At 42.7% G+C, this 25,384-nt stretch overlaps 2 protein-coding genes and 1 long non-coding RNA gene across 4 annotated transcripts; 1 reads left to right on the top strand and 2 right to left on the bottom strand.

Annotated features, from left to right (window-relative positions):
• Nucleotides 1-99: 99 nt before the first annotated feature.
• LOC119023753 (lysine-specific demethylase RSBN1L-like) lies at nt 100-11,543 on the bottom strand. 2 transcript variants are annotated; one of them, XM_037105873.1, is made up of 8 exons: nt 10,955-11,543; nt 10,546-10,671; nt 9,355-10,040; nt 4,971-5,108; nt 4,712-4,854; nt 4,359-4,526; nt 3,584-3,692; nt 100-2,584 (listed from the first exon to the last, which is right to left on the bottom strand). In XM_037105873.1, the coding sequence occupies exons 1-8, from the start codon at nt 11,442-11,444 to the stop codon at nt 917-919; spliced, it is 3,528 nt and encodes a 1,175-aa protein (XP_036961768.1). In that variant the 5' UTR covers nt 11,445-11,543; the 3' UTR covers nt 100-916. The 2 variants fall into 2 exon arrangements, with proteins under 2 accessions (XP_036961768.1, XP_036961767.1); XM_037105872.1 differs by having other exon boundaries at nt 3,584-3,695; nt 10,955-11,541.
• Nucleotides 11,544-13,550: 2,007 nt separating this feature from the next.
• LOC119023762 lies at nt 13,551-23,987 on the bottom strand. The gene is made up of 2 exons (XR_005076329.1): nt 23,930-23,987; nt 13,551-14,986 (listed from the first exon to the last, which is right to left on the bottom strand). It is a non-coding gene; the product is annotated as an uncharacterized LOC119023762 (long non-coding RNA).
• Nucleotides 16,854-25,280, top strand: LOC119023750 (mucin-2-like). Its single transcript, XM_037105864.1, has 2 exons — nt 16,854-22,833; nt 24,065-25,280. Exons 1-2 carry the CDS (start codon nt 16,989-16,991, stop codon nt 24,772-24,774), a joined length of 6,555 nt encoding a protein of 2,184 aa, XP_036961759.1. The 5' UTR covers nt 16,854-16,988; the 3' UTR covers nt 24,775-25,280.
• The last annotated feature ends 104 nt before the right edge of the window (nt 25,281-25,384 follow it).

The following is a 25,384-nucleotide window of genomic DNA, read 5'->3' as shown; positions in this document are numbered from 1 at the left end:
GTTGGACCATCTCGATCAAAGACCCAAGCTGCCACTTAAGTAGCAACAAAGACAAATATTGAAACTAATATGAAATTCAAGAGAGACATTAACAGTTAGTCAATATTTTTGAACCATTTATTGAGGTTCTGATCAGAGTATAAATCACACTACCAAGTCTTATCTTAGGAAATAAAATGTATTTACAACAAAATTTTCACATACATTGGTTTCAAATAAAAACAGACAGTAAATGATATAAATAAGTTCTATGGAAAATAAAACTTGTCTTACAAAAAATATATGCAATTTCTGTATACATTTTCTCACATTGGTGCTAATAACATCTATACTGTACAGTTTTGGTACATACAGTATCATTTACAGCCCTGTGTGAGTCAAACAAACATCCAGTCTGAAAACAACTACTTTCTCCGATTTTTTTTTTTTTTTGGAGTGTCAGAAACAACAAACCCCATCGACTAAAGCAACATGGCGAAGAGGATTTCAGCGGGAGCTCAGCGACTGGCTGAAATCTCCCAAACAGTGAACGTAGGTAATTCCTATAGCAGGGAGTAAGGAGGGTTGTTTTCAGATTGGCTAGTCCAGTACCTAAAATAGGTGCTTTAAGAGCGAAGCTAAGTAGTGCACAGGCACTGACACATGGGTCACATAACATTTTATATAGAGCCTACATACATTCGCTAACAAACGTGAAGTGAGCTACTTAGCTTACATTCTTAGGCACTGATAAAATACTTGGAGAGTGCATCCTCTTTTCACTACGTCACTGAAGAAATGTGGCCGACGCTCCCGCTCATCTTTTACAAATTAGAAATACCAGCTGATGTCTGAAGGAAGGATGCATTTTCAAATACTTTAACAAAGCCTCGGCGTAAGTTGAACAGTAAAAAAAGAAGACTAGACATCTAGACATTCATATTAAGAAGTCTTTCTGTGTTTGGGGCGTGTGTGTTTTCAGGGGCTGTTTTAACGAGTGCTGCTGCGGCCGAGTGTCCTGTAGGGGGGTGGCAGGCTTTCCCTGCACTGTGTCTTTTACTTTTGGTCCTTTAGAGGGCACAACTGTCCGACTGTCAGATGCAGGCTTAGAGGAAGAGCCTCGAGAGTCACTGTGATGGTGGGTCTTAGGCCTACTGTCCGTGAAAGAAAGAGCCAGAGTTTGGTGAGCCTCCATCGGCTTAAAGAGGTCAAAGGTGATGAGCGTCCGTGGTTGTTTGTGTTCTGGTGGCGCAGACTTCTTCCTCTCCTCTTTACTGATGACGTCTTTATCCTTCTTTGCTTCTTTCTTTACCTGAATGTTTGCAGGTTTGGGAGTGCACGTCTTCCCGTCCTCTCTCCCAGACTTTGACGGCGTACTCGCCTCCTTGCCCTCCCTGTGCCCGCTTTTCTCCTTCTTCCCGTGTGAGGACTTGTGTTTATGCTCCTCTCTGTCTGGTCGTAGGTGAGACGCTGCCGGTGTGCCCCCCCTGTCTTTATCGTGCTCCTTCTCTCTCTTGACGTGGGGTTGAGACTTTGAGTCCCACTTCTCGTCTTTCTGTGCCGGCAGGGATGTTTGAGAGGCTTTAGTGCCCTCTCTTGTCCGCTCCTCGTCCTCTTTTTTCCTCATCTGTTGCAGCGGCTGCGTCGATGTACTCCCCTCTCTTCCTCCCTCGGCCTTAACTTTCTCCTGTTCTCTCGCCCTGTCCTTCTCTCGATCTCTGTCTTTCCCCCTGTCCTTTTTATCCCGTTCCTTCTCTTTACTCCTATCCTTGTCCTTTTTCTCTTTAACTCTCTCCTTCTCATCTTTCTCTCTTTTACCTTTATCTTTGTCTTTTTTGATCTGTGGTGTGTTGTAAGTGCTCATTATGCTATCTTTAGTTTTGTCTTTCAGACCTTGACCCGGTACCGTCGTTTTTTGCTGCCTCTCCTCCTCCACATCGTTCTCCTTCCTAATCTGCTGTAGTGACTTTAAGGATGTACTGTCCACTGCACTCTCCTCATGTTCCTTCTGCAGTGTCCGGCCTGCGTCTGCATCTTCATCTCCCCCTCCCTTACCCTCCTCTCTCTCATCTTCCTCAGTTTTATGCTCCATTAGTGTGTGAGTGAGAACGCCGTCATCTCTCTCCTTCTTTACAAAAGGCAGAGACTGTGTCGGTGACGACTCCTTCATCTCAGCTCTGCTCTCCTGCTCTTCCTCCTTGAAAATCCGCGTCGGAGTTTGTGAGGGCGGCCCCTCCTTTCCCTCGTTCTCCTCATCCTCCAGCTTCGTCACCGTCTGTGCAGCAGGATCACACACCTTCCCCCCAACCTCCTCGTCATCCTCCTCCTCTTCTTTGATATGAAGTGATACGTCTCTAGATGCACACTTCTCCTCTTCCTTCACCTCCTCCTCCTCCTCCTCCTCCTCCTCCTTCTCCTCGTGTTGATGATACTGTCTGAGTCGGATATGCCAAGCGAGGCTGCAGACAGCAGACACGGTTTTGAACTGGTGGACAACTCCTCTGGGGATGAAGTAGATGTCATCGTGGTAGAGTTGGATCCGGGCGTATCGGATCCCCTCCCTCCTCAGCTGGTTCAGCTTGGCATCATCGATCCATTGTACGCACTGTGGAGGCAGTGAGAGGAACGTGAAATTCAGTGATCCCTCGGAGAAATGAACAAATACTTTTATTCTTGTATCGTACAAACACTAGAATTGATTATAATCGTCTATTGCACAAAATAAAAGTTTTGTAAGTGATTTATACTGATAATTGATTACGAAACTGACAATGTAGAATATTGGAAGTCAAACAAAAGGGTTGGGTTTAGGGTTTGGGGATTTTTTGCACGTAAAGCTGCATTACTTAACTTTTTTGGACACTTGGGGATAATGAAACAAAATGTAAACACAACCTTCAAATATCACCATATCACGTCATAAAGTTTTTTATGGAGAAAATGATGTAATCCTGTCACCACATGATGAAATGGACCAACATTCAATTGGAGGAACATTTTCACTCATTTTGTGACTTCTTGAAACATGTAAACAGCATTTTATGTCACTGTAAACAAACTTTCCCTCCGTTTTTGGAAATGGGTGCCAACTCCTGAGAAACATATATTTATCAGTTAACTGCCACACTATGTTGACTGGCTAGTCTGTCTGGCGTTGGGTAGGTTTACAGTGGATTTATCGAAGCTCTTTCAATGATAGATATATGAGAATATTCTTCTGCTCCCACGGTATCTGTGGTATCCGTAATGTAAGGAAGGAGGCGCTGCGTCAGCTTCAACAAGAAAGACACAACAGCCCGAAAAAAGAGAAATGGAACTCCTCTGTGGCGTTTAAATCCTTCATGGTTAAAGACCAGTGAAGGACTGACCCTGCATGCTCGCGACAGCGCTGCAGTTGCTCGCTTGTCAGGTTTTCTTCTGAGATTCGCTCTTACTACAATAATAGCAAAGTTCCTATGTGAGTAATGACCGTGTCTTTGATATATATAGATATAAAATGTTAGTTAGTGCAGCTTCAGAGGAGGAAGTTTCATCTCAAAGGCACAAAAAAAATTCTATTTATTCCGCTGTATCCTACCAGGCACAATTAATAAGTCTGACCCACCTGAGACAGCGGAGGTTCATGGAGGTCCAGCTGCAACCTCATGACCACATCTGGGAAATCTCCGGCGTGGAAACACACGACATCTTTGGTGATCCGGGCAGGAGCGTAACTGCTGTACAGCAACAGACAAAGACCTGTTTACTGATCTGAGTTCAAATCTGAACACAAAAACCTCAGCGACTTCCAGGTAGCCATCTGGTGGTGATTTGTTATTCGAGATATGTGAAATGCAGTTGTGCGGATCGATACAGAAACATCAATACATCTGATCCCAACTGTCTCTGTTCTTAGGATCTATTTTCATATTAGAATATTGATATCTAGACTCAGTCATTTGGGGTAAATGTGTATTTTATCATCAACAGGGACAAACAGGAAACAAGCCACACCATTAACATCTAATCTAAATATCACCCTGTTGACACAAACTACTTCTCCTTCTGCCTTCTATAATCATATGCAATCTACAGCTCTATAAATGAATGAGGCCTCACTGACAGAGAGTGGACACTGATAGTGGCTGACCACAGACGCCGTAACATGGAGCTTTTTCAGTTCTCAGTACAGCAGAGAACTGTCGTCTGATGTTTCTACTGTACTTTTATGTAATTTGTTCTTAGATTTACTGCTAGATTTGGGTGTATCTAAGTTGTATTTTCCTTTAGTCTGAGGCCCCAGAGGGAAATTAAGCACGCAGGGGTGTTTCACCTGGAAGTTATTGTAAACAAACGTGTACTGGATGTGATGAGGTAAAAACATGTCGGTGTGTACTCACTCCTCTCCGCAGCGCACAGCCTTCAGCACACCGACAGCAGCAGTAGTTTGTCTCTCAAACCCCTGACCGATGTGGTCGGCGTGGGCTCTCGTCCGGTCCTCGAACAGCATCTCCCTGGGCTCACTGGCTCTGGGTAGATACTGCAGGTTCTTTATCTCATTGGTGGACCTGAAATGCATTTATTCACGATGTTTAGCACAAGTTCAAGACAAGCAGTGTTGAACTAAAAGCTGATAGTAATTTAGTGGTTTTGCTGCAACAGCTTTACTTCAAACTTCTCCTGAAAATAAGGGTGCTGGTGAGACGGTAACAGCTGGGCACTGGCAATTTACAGACTCAATATGTCAACCCACCTTTTCCTTTTGAAGGGTGATTTTGGCATGTCTGCCATGGGGATCATCTGTTCTCCGGGTCTGACCCACATGATGGGGCCGTCGTCGCTCTCAGTGGGGCTCTGCAGCCGCAGACTGGAGAACGTTCCCCAGGGCAGAGTCCGCTGCATAAACAGGGTGAGAAAATTCAGAGTTACATAATGACTCATTACAGACAGACATTCACACGTCCACTGGCTGTAGGGGTGTTTACATTCACAGATGTAATAAACACACTAACCTCCAGAAAGGGAGATTCCTCTAACATGTTGATGAACTCTGGGAAATAGTCTCCAACCTCCTCATCAACGGCCCCGACCAGACTGACCTGCCGCATGGCCCCGGCACGGTAAGTTCCCTGGGAATATGTCCGCTTCACCTGCAGGAGGGGAACACGGAGAAAACCGATCAGACCCTCACCAGAGAGGCATCAAAATATCCTAAACCTGACATGTGATTTACTGCCAGTTTTAAACATCAAATGCACCTTTAATGGAAACCCTGTTCGCCTTGAAATTGAGGCGTGACCTTTTAAATGCACCTGCCTTTAATAAAGCACTCATTTGAGGAACGTCAGCATCTGCTTGGTCGTTAACAGCATCTTAAATACAAAGATTTAGGTCTTTGGACAAGCTTCAAAACACTCATCAAGAGAGGCAAATGTGAACACAGGACAAATTAAAAAGGCAAGGCTATTGTAAGGCAAAGGAAATAAAGACCGTGTCACAGAGACATTAGTGCAAAAACCATCAGAGACTTTCAGGCACTGTTGATTATCAAATCTAGAAATAGGAAGACAACAAATCATACTTCCGCTTCACACGGGCCCCTCGTCAGACATTAAGACTCAACCGAGTGAACGTCAACATTAAATTGTCCACTTCAGCAACGTGAATGGGATTTAATGAAGCAATAATAATGTCTCAAAACAAATCGTAAACCTTTATTATGTGTCAGTCTGGTTGTTCAACTCTATCTTACTGCACTGCAACATACTGAAAGATGTAACAAAGATATTGTGTGTACAGTGAGAGTCCGATGTAAGATGGATGAAAATATATACAATAAATACAAATTGTACCATGTGATATACACATATTACACATTTATGATGAACAATAATGATTTGTTTCCAGCAGATACCAACAACAGATAATAACCTGCTACTGATAAGATAACTGTTAACATTTTTATATTTTCAAGACATTATCCTAACATGTAGTTTAAGTACACCTGACGGCAGAAATGACTAAGGTGTATGGACCAAGGATTGATGATGTCATACTTCATTGCTCTAGTTAGATCTGATGTGTTAAAACACCTTTTCCCTCCTCTCTGAACCTCTGAGGAACATGTATTACAATTTACACTCGTGTTGTCTTCCTGTGAAACTGAAAAAAAAAAAAAAAAAACATCGTCCAAACTGGCAGCAACAGGTTTGACTGACATGACATCCAGTGTGAAGGAGGATAACAAGGGAGCAGCTCACCTGATTTTTAATGTTGTGATTCATCTGACTTAATGTGTGTATAGCCGTTCAGTATTGTGCAGAGTGATTAGATAACACTTGTTGTTGCTCTAGTCTACACTGCACGGCTTTGCTCAGGTGCAGCAGTTGACGTCACGAGCACAACAGGCTGCACATGCTGTTGCAGTTCTTATTTGTTTGTTCCTTGTTTATTGTGCTAGAGAACAAACCACCGACTGTATCAGAGTTTGTAAATGCTGGCTAAATATTATCGACCTTATTTATTGGCTACGGTTTCACAGATACCCATTAATAGCTGTTAATATAAACTCCCAATATCTGGCTAATAAGTCTTCGGCCTGATTAAAAGTCTGTGACTTCTTGTTCTCACTGCTTTCACCAGACGTCTGTTCTATACTTGCACTTACTTTTATTGTTATTCATTGCTCTGCTTTTCTGTATTTAATATTAATGCCTGCTGTATATGAGCCAAATTGTACAGCAGGGACATTAAAGCTTTCCTCTGAACACTGCCAAACAGTAAAATATTGTACATGTAGAGTAAAGCAAGGTGCAAAGTACAAATGACGGTACAACCAACGGATGAAAATGCACGTAGCGGTTGATATGTTAAGTTACTATGAACAACAGTGTACAGACACGTGTGGCAGATTTAATATGTTACAAATGTTATGAATTACAGGTTAGAAAATATAGAGTTTGAATGGAAAACAAGGTAGAGGCCATTTTAAGGGTTGCATCACACTGTAAGGAGGAGATGTGATGACAACACCGAGAATAGGAGTTAATGTTTGCCTTGTTTTGACAACAGACACTGACACCAGATACTGACTGAATTGATATGACCCTGTAAGTGTTTATGTAACTACTGCCAACATGTTAAAATACAAAAAAAGTTGTTAAGTAAAGAACCTTTTAGTTTTTTGAATTATTTTTCTTTTACAGTAATTGTTGCTATATCCTCTCTCTAAGTGTGCTTGGCCTCGTTTACCACTTCAACAAGAATTGTTTAATTTTTTAAAGGAAAAACAAAAACAGTCAAAACACGCGGCAGCATCACAAGCTGCCGGGCAGCTCTGGTTGGAGACAGTGACTGTCAAAGTGAGACTTGGGGTCACTGACACACACAGGAACAAAACTCTGTGTTAAAACTGTAGTATGAGTGAGAAGTTACTACTGAGCAAAACTTTACGATGAAACGCACGTTGTATCTTTTCCATGTAATATCTGTAGACACTCTGTTATCTGAACACTGCTGCTTGCACCATCTCTGGCATTGAAAACACGATCCACACCATCAAGCTGCATTAAGCCCAAACCTGGCTGAATTAAAAAAAAAAAAAAAAAAAAAAAAATATGCTGACAGTTGCGTTGAGTTTGGTTTAATCGAGAATAGCAACAGGATGAAATGCACCATCTGCACTATGTTGGTAGCAGAGGAAGTCCTGATGCCAGACGATCTGAAGCAATATCTGATTACAAAGCACTCGGAGTATCAGTACGATCAACAGAGAGCGAGAGAGAGAGAGAAAGAGACCCCATGGAAACATTTTCTTCCCAGCGAGGGGTCCCTGGGCTTGAATAATTTTTGGTTTTCCTGACCTAAATCGAGTCTCTCAGTTTCTAAAACGATGTTAGAAAAATTGATTGGAGCGTAGAGTAGAAATCGCCTCTGACTTCTTTAGAAATATCATTTAACTTGCTGCTCTATCAGGTGGACAAGATTTCTTAATCACACCTTAGTCTACGGAAGATATACAGTAAATACATAGTTAAATAAATATAAATGAATAAATTGTGCCTCATTACTTTGATGTAATGATAATTGATGTTAATGTATTTCTGGAGGGAACCGCTGTTTAAGTTGCAGAGAGAAAAAATTTAAAAACACAAAACTGGATCTTCTGATCGCTGATTTTGTGCTTTTTCATGAAAAATTATCTTATAAACAAAGACAAAAGATTTTGATAATAATTTAGCTCAGACTGGACAGTCTGCACTGGTGGTGTTTAGACATTTTCTGATCCATGTCCACAATCCTATTGAGATCCTGTCAAACTGTCACACTCTTTAAACAAGTCGTCAAATAATTGTTTTATACTTACTCAGAATAGCAGATCATGATCAGAAACTCCAGTTAACACAACACCCTTACATTTATCACTCACAGTCGTTATGGAACGGTGGTGAAGTGAAGAGATAACAACAACAATGAACCATTCATGAATGCAGAGACGTGGACTTGTGTTCACTTAACAAATTTAGCACCTGTGAAGCCGATTTTACTCTCCAGCTAAATAAAACTATCAACAAAAACAAATGTTAGTACAAACCAACTATTTCATGATCATTCTGAAAGATATAACGACTGCGATATGACGCACCATTAAGTAAGAACAATCAATTTGTATCACAACTTTAAAAAGAAACAAACTACTAAAATCCTGATGATGTGACGTTTGTCAAATTAACGTGAAGATGTGAAGGTGAGGGAATCTCTGCTGCACTACTGGACTTCCTTATGATGTGGTTTTGTCACACAATTCATCAAGACTGCAGCTTCTTGCCACACCTGCCCATACTGCAATCTCATCTTTTCATCATCTGTGCAGCCCTAATGAAGACTTTGGTGCCATCCAATTTTAAAAAAGCACACAACAACTTTCTTGAACACAAAGACAATTAAACTTTCTTTGGATGCTGACATCAAAGCACAATTTAAAACAAAGGTGTTGTTGCCGTCGTCAAGCGCTCGAACAGACGGGCTTTTCAAGAAACTATTATGTGAAGTGACAAACAACATGAAACACACCTGGAGGCCTTTTCTGCTCCGCAAGACAAACCTGGACACTAAAGCAGTGAACACAGGAGCAAAGATGGCTCGAGGCAGCGTGAAAAGCTCTACCTGTCAACTATTTGGACAAAGGCTGATGCACAGATAACTTCAAACCACAAAGAAATGGTTGATGTGTTGTTTCAGCTTTTGGCAGCTGCGTGTGTGCAGCTCACAGCTCCAGAATACAAACCGGCACTTCACAGTATCCAAGTGGACAGTTCAGCATCCTCTTACACTCAGAGTCTTTTCACTGTTTGGCACATAAGAGAAGAAAGACAGTAAAAAGGCAAACATCTTTACCTGAGAGTGGAAGTTGACCATGGTTGTCGTCTCTATGTCCTTCTTCCCGAGCACCTCCATCTTCACTGGGGCGTTGGGAAACTTGTAGGAGAAGTAGTCCAGGAAGTCTGGGAGGTAGGATGCTGCTCCATGGATGATTCCCATCACAAAACACGCAGCCTGGGCCTCGTCCTCGCTGAACGACAGGGTCACAAACTCCTGGGCGAAACGCTGCATCTCAGCCGGGGACAGAGAGGAGAGCTGCTCGCTGTAAGCGTGAGCCACAGACGCTCCTCCATTGGCCTGCTGTTCGATGTGGATCAGGTGCCCAAACTCCAGGCCGGAAAGTCCTGGCGCCGGGGTGCAGTGGAGCGGGGAGCTGTAGCCGAGCCTGTCCCTGACCATGGAGGAGATGGAGGCAGAGGTAGCGGATGCTGGATCCTGGTGGTGTTGTTGTGGTGCTGTGTTGGAGTGGAGTAAATTGCTGTTGTTGATGCTGTTATTGTTCCCGTTAATTCGACTGAGGAACTCCGGCAGAGCCAGGGACACTCCCGAGCACACCGTCTGGCATGAGCGATGGTACATTTTGGGTCGGCTGTGCCTCTCCTTCACCCGCTCGCCATCTTTGTGCTTCTTTTTCTTCTTCTTCTTGAGTTTCTTGAGCAGGAGGTCTTCCTCTGAACCAGCTTTGGGCTTCTCTGAAGACTCTGAGATGGAGGGAAAGACATTTTTATAGAGTGAGTACAAATGTTCTGCTTCATTTGAGGCCTGTAACATATACGTGAAATGTGGACTTCAAGTAACACATTTAAATACTCAGAATTTTGAAAAAACGTCAGTGCAAAAGTCTTAGCGTTATTTATTTAATTAGGTAATGATAATAGTACATTATGTACAGTAAGTGTTTGTAATTTGCATCAAGATTACATGTATGACATTTTCCCTCTAAAAATAGTTAATTCAATTTTGAGATAAATTGTTATGAATTTAGACATTTTAACAATATTCAACTAATCTGCTCTGCTTTAACTTGATTTGTAACACTGCATGAGTGACTTATGCAAAGTTATCTCAGTATATAAACCATGACACTTTATCCAGAAGAAAAAAATATATATACTGAAGACAAAGTTCTCCCAAAAAATAATAATAAAAAACAAAACAAACAAACACATTTTATCCCAGTGGACCAATGTTATATCTCACCCCTACCTTTCTGTGGTGAAATCACCTCCCCGTTTTCTCTTGCGATGTCATGTACAGGTGGCAACGTGTGATTTTTCCACTCCTTATTCTTCTCCTTTTTCTTCTCCCTGTCTTTCTCCTTCACACGGTGGTCTGAGGGGAGCAGGAGAGGAGACACAGCGAGGTGAACCGCTGCTACATCCACGCTGAGCAGCATTTAACTGACGAACAAACACTTCCACGTGTGTGTGTGAATATATATATATATATATATCACCATCTGGGCCTAATAAATACTGGGGCCTGTGGTAGTGAAAATTATGTAATAATCCAATAAATCATTTTATCACAGTGTTGCTTCAGCTACAGTGTTTAATGTGCCCGTGAAGTGTTTAAACAGAGTGCAGTGGTGAGCAGGCTGCCCGTGTTGTCCTACCTCTCTGTAGCATTTTCATGTCGCCGTTCTCGGTCTTTGTATGGCAGCTAGCTGGGCTCACTCTCTCCACACCAGCGGCGGAGCTCCGCTGCGCTTCGCTGCTTTTCTCCTTCTCCTTGTGGCGCTTCTCTTTAGCCTTTTTCACTTTGGGCGGCGAGGCGAGGAAGTTGCTGATTTTGAAGATCTTCCGAGCGGGAGTAGCTGGCACCGCGGCGGCGGTGGAGTGGCTCGCCTTGGCCGGGCCGAAACTCCATTTCGCTGGGCTCCCACAACTCTGCTTCCCGTTGTGTTTTTCCCCTGCGCACACCTCTCCGTTCAGTTTCCTGTGCTTCAGGCCCTTCTCCTCCACCCGGACCTTCTTAGGGGGCGGTGGGTAAATGTCGCTGGAAGACTGCGGTCGGCTCTCCGGTGGCCGTTTAGCTATCAGGGGTTTAGGGGAATTTGTTTTGCTGTTTGCTGCGAAATGCATGGAGTCCACGGCCTCGGCCATCTTGGAAGTTTCTATTTTTTACGGTCAGACGTAACTGGTGCGTGAGAGCCAGGCAGGGGGCGGGGCTTCGAGGGTTACGTAAGACGCACGTAGGAGGGAGGGCAGCAGACAGGATTGTTTACAGCCAGCAGGACTGTAGTGCTCACCGTGCAGGTGTGCTGACTGCAACACCACCAGGAACACTGTAGAGTCAGATCAGTAGTCAAAATTATTATAATGATTATTTAACTCATAATATGACGATTTATCATGTCTAAATTATATCTATAATTTAATCTTCCTTTCCCATGTTTATATCTTTTTATCGAGACACTTTGTATTTCACTATTTATCTCTTAATTTACTTTTAATCTCATAGTTTCGTTCAGGTGTGGGCCTTTGTACCGCACACTGAGTTTGGTTTCATTTAGGTTAGAAAAGACGTTTAACTCTAAATTTTAATTTAATCTCTCATAATGATGTCTTTTTATTTCATAATGTTGACTTTTTGTTTCGTGATTCAGACTTTTTATGTCACAATTAACTTTTAAATTCAGTCTCATTACTATGATGATTCACCGTGGGAATATTTTTTTTTAACATCAAGCTTAGTTTTCATCTTTTTTCTTTCTTCAAATGGGAAATGGGCTTTCATAAGTTTTTGTGATAATGGTGTGATGGTTAATGTTTAATGTTTGTTTATTTGGACATGTTAAAAGACAAAATAAGACAACAATAATAATAATAATAATTTAAAAAAGCAAACAAGCTTTGAAAGCATCAGGCATACAGCAAAATCACTAAAGCCCACCAGAGGAAAGCAAACAAACAAAACTGTTAAACTGCTGCACAAAAGTAATGTTATTTACTGCCATACAGACAGGTCTCAATTTTAAAATATGCATAATTTTGTTATAGGCTTTTTTTTAATGTCTGGAAGTTCCTCATGCATATAGTAGAATTTAGTTTTATACTATTCCAAACTAATTGAGTTATCTATAAGATGCACAGTGTTCGTCAGGATATATTTTCCAATTTCTAAATGTGTCAACACATTAAATATAGTATAGAACATTATAGTCATAATACACTTAAATTCCAAGTGCACAGAATGATTCTGTACTCTTAAGTATTTCTTAAACATTCCACTAGGTGGCAGTATAGTGATGGAAATACATCAAGTTGTCTTTTTGTCTGTGGAAATGATCACTTCCACTGATCCTTACAGATGTTGGGAGGTGTCATTTGAAAATGTGCTCATCTCTGTTGCACAACAACACGTTGTTAGTCACTTCTTTTCTTGCTTCCAGGATCTAAGTATTATTATTGATTTAATGTCAACATTAAGTAATTAAATACAATGTCTAAATGCTTTCTTTCATAACAAACTTGTACTGGATGAAAGCTATCTTGTTATGACAGAAAACAGAAACTAATTCTTCAACGATGTGGTAAGTTGCATTTGTCTCAACCGCCTCCGTTAAATGCTCCTCTGCTCACGTCCGCATCCATTTATACTCTCCTCTGGTCCGTATCTGCAGCCACTAAAGTCTTAATCTGCCCGTGGAGATTGGAAAGTTAGCGTACACATTGTTCATCAGCGTTGACATTGGCTTACTTTAAAATGAGATTTGTTTATTACTTTTGACCCAAATTGTTCATTGGGTGAATGTGACACTTAAACAGTTGCCATAGAGAAGAAGACTCAGTTTATCGCAGGTATTTTTAGATCCAGGAACACGAGGCAGTTCATTGAGAGTAATCCTTCACGGCACCTTCAGCAGTGGTGGAAAGTTTGTGCCCAAGCATCTGAGGTATTTGTACTTCATTTTACACAATTCTGACACAGGTGTGGCACTTTTTACTCCACTGTATTTATCTGACAGCTATAGTTACTTTCCAGAAACAAAAAAATAAAAACAAAAAAGGTCTTGTAATATTATATGCAAAGATTATAATCAAAGATTTACCAATACAAACTAAGAAATATTATTTGTTACCATAACCGAATGAACAAGCTGTTCTCAGTAGAAAAGAAGAAGGTCCCCAGAACACTGTTTGAAGCTAGAAAGTTGGCAGGGTCCGCCACATATAAACAAAGTAAAACAAAATAAAACCATAAAACTCTTTAAAGGTCAGTTTGTTTATTCAGTCGTGAAACCAAGAGAAACAAAACTACACAGTGCACATTTAATCTAACAGGAAATAAGACTATTCGAATGTGCTCCACCTTGATCAGCACATTACCGCATCGTTAATGCATCTGGTGATATTACATTTAATATCATAACAATCAGGACAGGACACTCAGGGGCTAACTACTCTGCATTCAGTTATTTTACTTTTGTACAATTTGTGAGTAAAACCTATGTAGTTTTGTTAGAGTAACATTTTCAGTGCAGGACTACAATAAGAAATCAAGTATTTTTACGGTCTTACTGTTACTTTTACTCAACCAAATGATCTAAATTTACTCGTCCACTAATGAGCTTCAGTATTCTGGATAAGAAAACAAGTCATCATTCTGACTTAAGCTGTCTGAAGTCTCCTCTAAATATTGATGTAGATTTGGTACTTGTGTTTCTGTGATGCACTCAGTCACACCATTGTGTGCAGTTATACATCTTGTCCACCCACACGGTTTCTATTCACCACAGAAAGGAAATAAGAGTCTTTATAGTTACATTTAAATATACCTTAAAAATCTGAAATATTCTCTCTTGTATTCCAAAAAAAGTACTTATTTCTCGTGCACATCAGGGCCTCAAGAATGTGCACTTTACCTTTCCGAGTCCACTCCCGCTGGGCAGAAGGCGACAGCAGGAGGAGAGAGATTCTTAAATATAAATTTTAAACAATGTCTTAATAAAGTCCAGGCTTTTGGACCAGAAGCAAATTGACCAGACGTTATCTGGTGTTGGCCCGCTGTAGGAAATCCAGCCCAGATGTGAGGGACACTCGGTTGTTTCCTCTTCGAGAGTCCCTATCAGTCAATTGACAGATGAAGAACCTCCTCACACATGGCAAAGGAATGTATCGGTTACTGCAGAATTAAGGACTTGGCAGTGACGGTTCATGCGAATATGAATATGGGTGCATGTGTAGGAGCGATACTTTTAATTTAAAACTGACACATACCGATCCACGTGATTAAAGCAGGTGTTGTATCATATAACTGCCTTGCTAAATGCATATATGTTCGTTTGTCCTTGTCAGTAGATTAATTCAGTCCAGGTAGGTTTATACCTTCAGGCAGGCAGGCTGAGTGTGGTATTACAAGAGGCTGGCGCTGCTCTGTGACAGCCGTTGGGTTAACTCCAGTCAGCTGGAAATGGGACACTTATGCACATAACAGACATGACCGACGACACAAGCTCCTCTGCCCAAAGTGGAGGGAGATGAAGTGGTCTGCCAGGAAGCCCCGGCAGCAACGCTGGACTGATGGTCAGATGTTTGTTCTAGTCTGAGTGGAAAAAACCACAGTGTTTACACAATCCAGGACAGAGAGTGGGCCAAGCCAGCTCACTGGGGGAATTCAAAACACTGTATCCCAAGAGGGCACCCTGAGGAGAAAAAAAAACCTGCTGTCCATAAATGGGTAAAGGCCAGGAGGAGTGAGGGTATTAACAGGAATAATCGAGATCCTGGCTGTGCTGTTGAGATCAGTCAGATTCACTTAGATTAACTCCTATCAAATGAATTGACGCTGTTAACCTCCAAGAACTGCAACAATTATTATTGTTCCTCGTGCAAGCCGCATGCATCAGGTTGGTTTGTTGTGGCTAAGCAGCGACTATGAGATTCATGCTTGGCTGTGCTGTAAAAGCTGTGACTGTGATAATAAATCGATACAGCCTGGTGTTCAGACAGAAGTCCTGAGAGAGTGTAAACATTTCTCTCACACTATTTCTCAGAGTAAGTGTTGAAGTGCCGAAGCGACTGTGAAAGGTGAAAGGACTCTTGGCTTTTATCCTGCCAACAGTTGTCAAATGTCAAATGAGCTCACAGCTGCAGGGGAGGACGGCTCCAACTTGCAATGTAAAGTCATACGTTACCACCTTCACATATACACAGATTAAAAGGCCTTGTTGAGACATGTTATAGCTTATCCCAATGCTTAAAAACCTTTTTTTTTTGCAAACTATAGCATTTGAAGTCATCACACTCATCCAAGTTTAACCTCTGGGCCTGTGACGTTCTGCATCGAGCCATTTACTTCGTCCTCTACACGTTTTTAATTTTTAACCTGGTGGTTCCCACACTCCTCTCGCTAAACAAATGGTTTCCTTTGTCATTATAAAAGGACAGCTGAGAAATCTCTCCAGCTTTGTGCAGTCAGAGCAAACGGCCAGCGTGAGAGAGACGGAACAAAAATGCACGAGGGTCACGTTTCATCGCAGTCGAAAAACAAGACAATTTCAGCGGACTAACAAGGATTGAAAATGGACAAATTTCTGAAACATCAAACGCTTGCATTGCATGCTATCACTCATATCTCATCTCCTGTGGTTGGACTGACATTTACACCCCCGGGTCTGAGAAACTAAAGCCTCATTATCTAAACTCCCTGCCAAGCAGATGCCTCATTTAGTTCATGTGACTGTATTTCCTCTCTTCCTTTTTTTCTGACTATACGTAGACACACAGAACCAAAATCGTACATGGACGGACAGTCCGCACACTGTGAGCTTAGCTTCTCCACCCAGATGTTGGCTCACCAATTCTGAGCACTTGTTGAGGATTAGTACTGTCTGAATAAAGTCAATAGCACTTGATAAGTTTGAATCAAGTGGGCCTCTTGGATAAATCTAACATTCCTCACTGTCATTTCTCAGGAGCTAAACCCAACCAAACAGCTCATAGTGAAAGATACAGATAAATTATGTCCTTACAGATGTGAGTGACAAACTTTGGCTTTGGCCCATCAGCAAATAAAATGCTTGAAATGCATTTTTTGACCTGTCGCATATGTCACTCATATGTTTGTAAAGAGGCTGACAGGAAGCGTGGGATGCGTCTGCCAAAGCAACTGTCACACACATGTATATGCAAGGCCGAGATACTACATCATGCAGTGACAATGCATTACGAATGGTCTTCATTAAGTGATTACAATGAGGACACACTGGAATGTAATAATAGGATTACATTAAGACACGCGCTCTTGAAAGCTTTCACAGTTTGTCTTTCTTCCTTCTTCGGGATTGATTTTGAGCTGTTACGGCTAATTCTGTTTATGTTACAAAGTAGAAATATTTTAACATCTGCTCACGCTTCAAGCTTATCATCCACAATCTCACAGAGACCATCTACTGGGAAGTACATCCACATAATCCCCCTCTCACCCTCACTGTTTGTCTTTCACCTGTTTTCCTCTCTGAGCTTCTCGCTCCTCATTTCTCTCACAGACTCACTTTCCACTGAGCAGCTCCATCAGTTCTCCCTCCCTTCCTCTTCTCCCTCCCACCTTACCTCCTCCTCTCACTGTCACTGCGCTTCTCGGACTGAGGTGGGTCTTTTTAACACTCTCTCCCAACTCTCCTTTTACTCTTTACTCGGGACGTGATGAGGTTAACAGCACTGTGCATCTGTGGGACCCTGCTGGCCTTCACGAGTCTCTCTTGGACCACGGTGGACTCTGATGAAGGCGACCTCCTGGAGTACGATGGATTTGGGCCCTGCGCCGCAACTCTGAGAGCTGAGGGGCCGTGCAGACATGGGCAGGATGAGACTACGTGCCCCTACCTATTCAGTATGCCGCCGCTGACTGTCTATTTGCCAAAGCAGCTCAGTGAGCTGGAGAAGATCGTAGAGGATCTGCAGAAGCTAAAGGACAATGTGGATGAGCTGCGGAGGATGTGCGCAGACTGTACAGTAAGCCAAACTGAGAGAGAGTGTGGAAGGCAGAGCGAAAGAGAGCATGAAAAGCTGAATGAGAAAGGTACGGAAAGACGCAAGGATGAGAGGAACTCACCGAACGAGAGAAATCCTGAGAGATTAAAAGAATTCAGACAGGAGTGTGGGACAGACAGGCTTAAACCAGGAAAGTCTATGAAAGGAGATGGTGACACTGACTCCAGAAAAAGAACAACTTTGGAAGAGAAAGGGAGAAAGAGGTGGGAAACAGAAAGAGAGAGCAATAAAGGGGTCATAAAAGAAAATGAGGATGAAGAAACCCGAAAAGCAGTTGCAGAAAATGATGGAAAAACTCAGAGAGAGGGGGCAAAAGGAAAGGATGAATTAGGGCAGGCAAAGGTGCCAACTGCTGGTGGAAATGAAAGAATAGTGGATATTGTCAGAGAAAAGGTTGTTGAAAGAAATAACAAAGAGAGAGAGACAGACAGGAATGAAGAAAAGGGTGGAAGAGGGATTTCAAAGGGAGATCAAGAGGATATGTTGGAGAGCGGAAAAGAGAGGAGGATTACAACTAATATAAAAAATAAGGAGAAAAAAGAAGAAAGTGACCGTCACGTGTGGCGAGACAAAACAAAGGAAGCGGAGAGAAACACCCAAACAGAGGAAGACGGGGGCAGTGATGGAATAAAGATGTCTGTGGACCTTGGTGAGCATACAAATAAGGAGCAGGAGCAGAACAGGGAGGAGAGGAAAAAGGAAATGGAAAGGGGAATAAAAGTGGATCGAAATAATGAGAAACCGAAACAGACTGAGAGCATTGGGCGCGCAGAAAAAGAGAAGACTATAAAAGAGGGGGCGGTGGAGGAGGAGGAGGAGAGGGAGATCAAAACAGAAGTAGGGAAAACAGTCCAGAGTGTACAGAGAGACAGTGATGGAGAATTATCATCCAGCAAGCCAATCGAGAGGACAGACTTTGTTTCAATCAGGCCAACCCCTCACTTTACCATGACTGTAGCTCCGAGGCACGACTTCAAGGACTCAAACGAAGCTGAAACCTTTACGTCATCTCTTCCATCTCCTCCTGCGTCCAGCTCAACTTCACGTTTGCTCACAGGTGTTGATCAAGAGATGACAATAACTGCTGGCGGGCTAACAACTCAAAGCAAAGGCCTTGGAGCAGCTGGCAATTCTGAGCACCCGCGCTCTAATGCAGAGGCCGGTGTTCGGACCACAAGTAGGCCGGCAATAACAGCCACAGTCGGCACACTTGGTGGCCCCGTACAGCAGATAACCAGAGCCGCTAGTAGGGTCACTTCTACAACCAGCGCAAGACCTGGGGCAGGCCTCCAGGGGCGAGTTAGCTCAACTATGGTAACTGCAACCACCACGACTCCTCATCAGAATTTATACACAACTACATTCCCAGGAGTCGCAGGCCGCAGTCGTTGGACAGCCAAAAAGAACATCAGCTCAAACACTAAAACTGGAGTAAAACCTCTTCCAGGCCGTGGACCAAAGCCCGGTGAAAATCATAAACCAGCAATTAAGCCTGAAGTAGACCGAAGGCTTAAAAAACCTAAGAATGACCGTAAACCTGATCAAGCTCCTTTGCCTGACAAAAAGACAAAACATGACCAAAAGCAGAGGCCTTCTCACCAAAAACCTACAACGGACCAGAGATCTAATCCTGACAAAGGCCCAAAACGAGACCAAATTCCAAAACCGGACCAAAGACCTCCGACTGATAATTTACCAACTGATCAAAGTAGAAATAATATTCCAACACCTAAACTTGACCAAGAAGATACAACTGATCAAAACCAGTTACCGGTCCAGAGGCCTACATCACATCAGAGACCTGAAACTCTAAACAGAACTGGTTCTGACAAAGGCCCTCGAACTGACCAAGACCCTGAAATCCCAAGTAATAATCAAAACTCGAAAAAACCTCTTCATCCTCTGAAAACAGACAAGCTTGACCAGGAGCAAAAACCTCACAAAAAGACAAAAAGTGAAGAAAAAACTAACCCAGATCAAAGGTCAACAATAAACCAGTATGTTCCATCTGCTCAAGAGCCTGAACCTGAAAGAACTAAAACAGCTAGCTTCACGCCTAAACCAGAGCAAAATCCTGTAAGAGAAGTGTTTGAAAACCCTGGTGAAAATCCTTCACCTGACCCTAAATCTGTTCAGCACGAATCACCTGGACAAAAGCTTAAACCTGATCGTACCCAGATCAAACCCTCAGAGCAAAAGCCTAAACCCAACCAAACACCAAAAACTGAAGGAAAACAAAAACCTGATCAAAAGACAAAAATAAACCAATATGTCCCCTCTTATCACGAGTCTGATCCTGAAAGAGGTGAAACAGCTAGCTTCAAGCCAAAACCAGACCAAAATCCTGCAACAGAATTTGAAGAAACTTCCGAAATAAATCCAACGACGGAGCCTAAATCTGTCCAAGACTTATCACCTGGACAAAAGCTCACACCTGATCGTACCCAGATCAAACACTCTGATCAAAAGCCTAAACCCAACCACAAGCCAAAAGCTGAGGGAAAACAAAAAACAGATCAAAGGTCAACAATAAACCAATATGCACCATCTGTTCAAGAGCCAGATCCTGAAACAAGTGACACCGTGAGCCTCACGCCTAAACCTGACCGAAAACCTGTAACAGAACTGTTAGAAAACCCTGATGAAAGTCCTTCACCTGAGCCTAAATCTGTCCAAGACTCCTCATCTGGAAAAAAGCTTACACCTGATCGTACCCTGATCAAACCCTCTGATCAAAAGCCTAAAACTCACATAAAGCCAAAAACTGGAGAAAAACAAAAGCCTGATGAAAGGTCAACAATAAACCAATATGTCCCCTCTTATCAAGAGCCTGAACCTGACCGAAAACCTGTAACAGAACTGTTAGAAAACCCTGATGAAAGTCCTTCACCTGAGCCTAAATCTGTCCAAGACTCCTCATCTGGAAAAAAGCTTACACCTGATCGTACCCTTATCAATCCCTCTAATCAAAGGCCTAAACCCAACCAAATACCTTCCACAGAATTTGAGGAAAATTCTGAAATAAATCCAACAACGACAGAGCCTAAATCTGTCCAAGACTCCTCATCTGGAAAAAAGCTTACACCTGATCGTACCCTGATCAAACCCTCTGATCAAAAGCCTAAAACTCACATAAAGCCAAAAACTGGAGAAAAACAAAAGCCTGATGAAAGGTCAACAATAAACCAATATGTCCCCTCTTATCAAGAGCCTAAACCTGAAAGAACTGAAACAGCTAGCTTCACACCAAAACCCAAACAAAATCCAGGAACAGAATCATTAGAAAGTCCTGATACAAATCCTTCGCCTGAGCCTAACTCTGTCCAGGAGCCATTGCCAGGACAAAAGCTCACACCTGATCGTACCCAAAAACCTAAACCTGATCAAAAATCAAAATTAAACCAATATGTCCCATCTGTTCAAGAGCCTGATCCTGAAATAAGTGAAACAGTGAGCCTCAAACCTAAACCCAACCAAAAACCTGCAACTGAATTTGAGGAAAATTCATATATAAATCCTTCGCCTGATCCTAACTCTGTCCAAGACTCATCATCTGGAAAAAAGCTTACACCTGATCGTACTCTGATCAAACCCTCTGATCAGTTACCCAAACCCAAGCAAAATCCCAAAACTGAAAGAAAACAAAAACCTGATGAAAGGTCATCAATAAATCAATATGTCCCCTCTTATCAAGGGCCTGGATCCGAAAAAGGTGAAACAGCTAGCTTCACACCAAAACCCAAACAAAATCCTGAAACAGAATCATTTGAAAGTTCAGATCCTTCGCCTGAGCCTAACTCTGTCCAGGAGCCATCGCCAGGACAAAAGCTTACACCTGATCATACCCAGATCAAACCCTCTGATCAAAAGCCTAAACCTCACATAAAGCCAAAAACTGGAGAAAAACAAAAACCTGATCAAAAGTCAAAATTAAACCAATATGTCCCATCTGTTCAAGAGCCAGATCCTGAAAGAAGTGAAACAGCTAGAGTCACACCAAAACCCAAACAAAATCCTGGAACAGAATTATTAGAAAGATCAGAAATATTGACGTCGCCTGAGCCTGTCCAAGACTCATCATCTGGACAAAAGCGCCCACATGATCGTAACCTGATCAAACCCTCTGATCAAAAGCCTAAAAATCCCAAGACTGAAGAAAAACAAAAGCCAGATCAAAGGTCAACAGTAAAACAAACTGTCCCATCTGTTCAAGAGCCTGATCCTCAAAGAAGTGACACAGTTAGTCTCAAGCCTAAACCAGACCAAAATCCTGGAAGAGAATTTGTTGAAAATTCTGATAGAAATGCTTCGACTGAGCCTAATTCTGTCCAAGACTCATCACCGCGAGAAAAGCCTAAACCTGATCGTGCCTTGATCAAACCCAAACCTAGCCAGAAAACCCCTAAAATACACCAAAAGCCTAAACCTGGGCAACCACCTAAACTTAACCAAAAACATCCAGACCCTACAAAAGGCCAGAAGACTAAGCCACATGTGAAGCCTAAACCTAATCAAAGACCACAAACAAATCAAGAATTTAAAACACCTCAGCCTGACGAAATGCCCGACCTTAACCCCAAATCTGTGCCTGACGAAATCCCTGGAGCAGAATCCAACAAAACATCCAAACCCAGACCACCAACCAGACCCAGAGTGAGGCCAGGAGCAACATCTTTTCAAAGGCCAAAACCATCAGTGCAACTAAAGCCAAGTCCAGAGACCAAAACAGATCTAGATCCACCTCAAATCACCAGGACGACTACAGATAGCATCCAAAACTCTCAAACTGACATGCCACCTGCATCTGGCCATAAAAAACAGACTGCTGACGTGACTCATTCCCCAGGAGAGACAGAGTTCAGTCCCAGCAGGATGAAAACTATCACTCTGGGTCCAAAAACCTCCAACAGCCTGGAGACTGGACCCTTCCCTCGCCTTCACGCTCCCCCTGAAGGTTTCACAATGAGCCCAAACAGCAGGGTTACGTCTGATCTGAGGCCACAAACAGTCGGTCAACCACCATCGATCCCAATGACAACAAGACCAAACAAATTCATGCACGGGATCCTCCCAAGTGTTATCCCTAGCACCAGTCCAGGATCCACAAAGCCAAGTGAAGCTTCTGATAGTGTCTCCAGGATACAACCTAAGATACTTCACAATATGGAGGAAACAGCTCCCAGACAAACTCCAGATCCAGACAAAACGCTGATTGCGGTCCCTTCACCCAGTGCTAAAACTACCTCCACAACCAGCCCAGACTTCGGGTCAACCAGCCCTGCCACCTCTGGCCCGGAGCCTCTTGCACCTGAAGCTTCCACTCCCAGTGCACGTGAGCTGCGAGTGAAAATCAACCAGGTGGCGGCTTTCTTCAATAACAGCCTGAGTCCTAATGGAAGAGTGACAGACAGACAACCCATAGAGAGCCCAGAGGACAACGAGGGAGGCAGCAGGCCTGACAGGACAGACAGCAAACGACCAACATTACCATCTAAAGGCAAGAGATGCTATTTTCAACTATCACAGTGCTTAATCCAGGATATATCTCTGCATACATGCTCATAACTAATGTAAGAAACTTTCTGCAGGGATTACAGGGTTGTTGATAAAGCTTGCATCTAATTATATTACCATGTACGGCAGCAACACAATGAAATGTTTAAAAATTGTCTGCACAAAGTGGTAAAAACAAATTAACTTGAAAAAGGAAAGAGAGGAGGCATGTGCAACAACCAACCTCATAAAAATGTATTGCCTCTTGTTGACATTACATCACAATAATTAGGGAGAGAAAACTGTGAGGAACTGTTATGGATTAGTATTTCAGTTCTTATGACCGTATTACTCACTGAAAAAAGCCAAACTGGTATGACCTGGGCTGAAAGGATTTTAGGTGAAAGGACCATATGGTAGGCATCAATGATACTCGTACAAAACAGGACAAAAAGTTAGAATATAAACATAAACAACCTGAGGCAATCCAGACACAGCAAATTTGAGAAATGCGTCAAACAGGGAAGGACTATTTTATTAAAGTGGCTTAATCATTAACAAAGTCAACATGTTTTGACCACTAGGTCTTAATCAGGGCTTCATCCTGTTGTCTGAGATCATCGTCCTTCCACATGACACGGTTAATAAACAATGAAGGAGGAATTTGCACATGTGTGCAGATCGTGTGCCTGCATGAGTGTCGTGATCAGGGATTCAAACCACTGACTGTGAAGGAGACTAACAGCTTTGAAACATGCCTCAGAGGAGCGAGGCTTACAGTGAGTGAATCATTTGGCATCAAATCAATCTAATGAATACTCCAGTTTATCACTTTCAGAGTTCAGAATTCAACCAACAGGCACGGGTCAAGAGGACTTTCCCATTTGTTCATGACTTCAAACTGTAATTTTGTCTTTTAGTAGAGAAGTAGAAGACTGAAAAAAAACTCCTGCTAATTATTTCATTAAAATCTGGCTTACTTTATCTCTCACATCCAGTTCTGTTTTAAAGTGCTACATGTGCGTGTACAGAGGAGGACCACCTAGACAGACTTTAAAAGCACTTAATCTTTTATGGTGGAAAAGTAGTTTTGCACTGACCTGTTGCCATCTGACCTCATTTCATGGGAGCATGCCAGCTGCGAGATGATAATTTCACCTGCAAGAGGAGTTAAAGCAGGTCACGAGCACAAATGTGTTAATAACAACTCTGGATAACTTCCTCCTTGTCTGCAGGTACCTCGCTGAGGAGAGACTGCTCTGACTACCTGCTCAGGGGCGACACAAAGAGTGGGGTGTACCTGGTGACCCCTGACCTCCGCAGCAGGAGCTTCTCGGTCTTCTGTGACATGGAGCTGGATGGAGGAGGGTGGACGCTCCTGCAGCGCCGTCAGGACGGCAGCGTGAGCTTCAACCGCACCTGGGATGAGTACCGATCCGGCTTCGGGGAGCTGGACGGAGGGGAGTTCTGGCTGGGCAACAACATGATCCACGTGCTGACCCGGGACAGGGACATGATGCTGCGGGTGGAGCTGGAGGACTTCGACGGGGTGATGGAGTACGCAGAGTACGAGCAGTTCAAGGTGGCGAGCGAGCGGTGGCGCTACAGGCTGTCGGTGGACGGGTACTCAGGTACAGCAGGTGATGCTCTGCGCTTCAGCAAGAGTTATGACCACAACAACAGGGCCTTCACCACCCCGGACAGGGACCACGACCGCTACCCGTCCGGGAACTGCGGGGCCTACTACAGCTCCGGGTGGTGGTTCGATGCCTGCATGGCTGCAAACCTCAACGGGAGGTACTATGTGGGGAAGTACAAGGGGGTCCGGGACGGGATCTTCTGGGGGACGTGGCGTAACATATCCACAGAGTATTACCCCACCAATGACAGACAGTCCTTTAAAACTGTCAGGATGATGATCAGACCAAACGGCTTCAGACCGTGAGACTCTCTGCTGAGGCGTGTTGGACAACATAAACTTTAACCAGAAGCTCCTGAGATGCTCTTTACAGTTTAATGTTTTATCTACACACTTATCGTATCCGCTATTAAACACAATGCTGCCGCCTTGTGGTGTTTGATTCTGCAATACTTTATTATTTGTTTACAGGAGACAATGACAATAGCTGAGGATGTACATAGTTACAAAAGTTGTAGTGCGAATTACATAGTACTGTGTTTATAACCTTAATATGTTATATGATTTTTATTTTTTATTTTGAGAGTGTATTTTGTTTATGACGAGAGAGAGAGAGCCTCTTGTAAAGGATTATTTCTCATTGGATCTGACGGGTATGCAGCAACAGAGACTGATATATATTTTTTTTTTACTACAGTACTGGAAAGTCAGTTGATGGTTGATGAAAGTTGTTGGGATGTTTTGTAATTAAGTTTGATTTGTTAAGATGAATAAAATAAATGGAAAGAACTTTTTTTTTTTTAATGTTTGGTGCTCCTTCATTCTGAAAACAAAAGTACAAAAATAACAAATAAATTCAATAACAAGTAGATATCAACCCAGATTTTTAAGAAAAGAAAAACCTCAGTGCATCAGA

Source organism: Acanthopagrus latus, chromosome 8 (genome assembly GCF_904848185.1).
Source record: "Acanthopagrus latus isolate v.2019 chromosome 8, fAcaLat1.1, whole genome shotgun sequence".
Taxonomy (NCBI): Eukaryota; Metazoa; Chordata; class Actinopteri; order Spariformes; family Sparidae; genus Acanthopagrus; species Acanthopagrus latus.
This window is presented reverse-complemented; position numbering and strand designations above follow the sequence as displayed.

Bases quoted from the DNA above. Each gene is read 5' to 3' on its own strand.
- LOC119023753 (XM_037105872.1), bottom strand. From the start codon at position 11,444: ATGGCCGAGGCCGTGGACTCCATGCATTTCGCAGCAAACAGCAAAACA. The intron at 4,527-4,711 runs GTGGGTTGACAT...AATGCATTTCAG, and splicing joins TCACCCTTCAAAAGGAAAAG to GTCCACCAATGAGATAAAGA. The intron at 2,585-3,583 runs GTGGGTCAGACT...CTGCCTCCACAG, and splicing joins ATGAACCTCCGCTGTCTCAG to TGCGTACAATGGATCGATGA.
- LOC119023750 (XM_037105864.1), top strand. From the start codon at position 16,989: ATGAGGTTAACAGCACTGTGCATCTGTGGGACCCTGCTGGCCTTCACG. The intron at 22,834-24,064 runs GCAAGAGATGCT...CCTTGTCTGCAG, and splicing joins ACCAACATTACCATCTAAAG to GTACCTCGCTGAGGAGAGAC.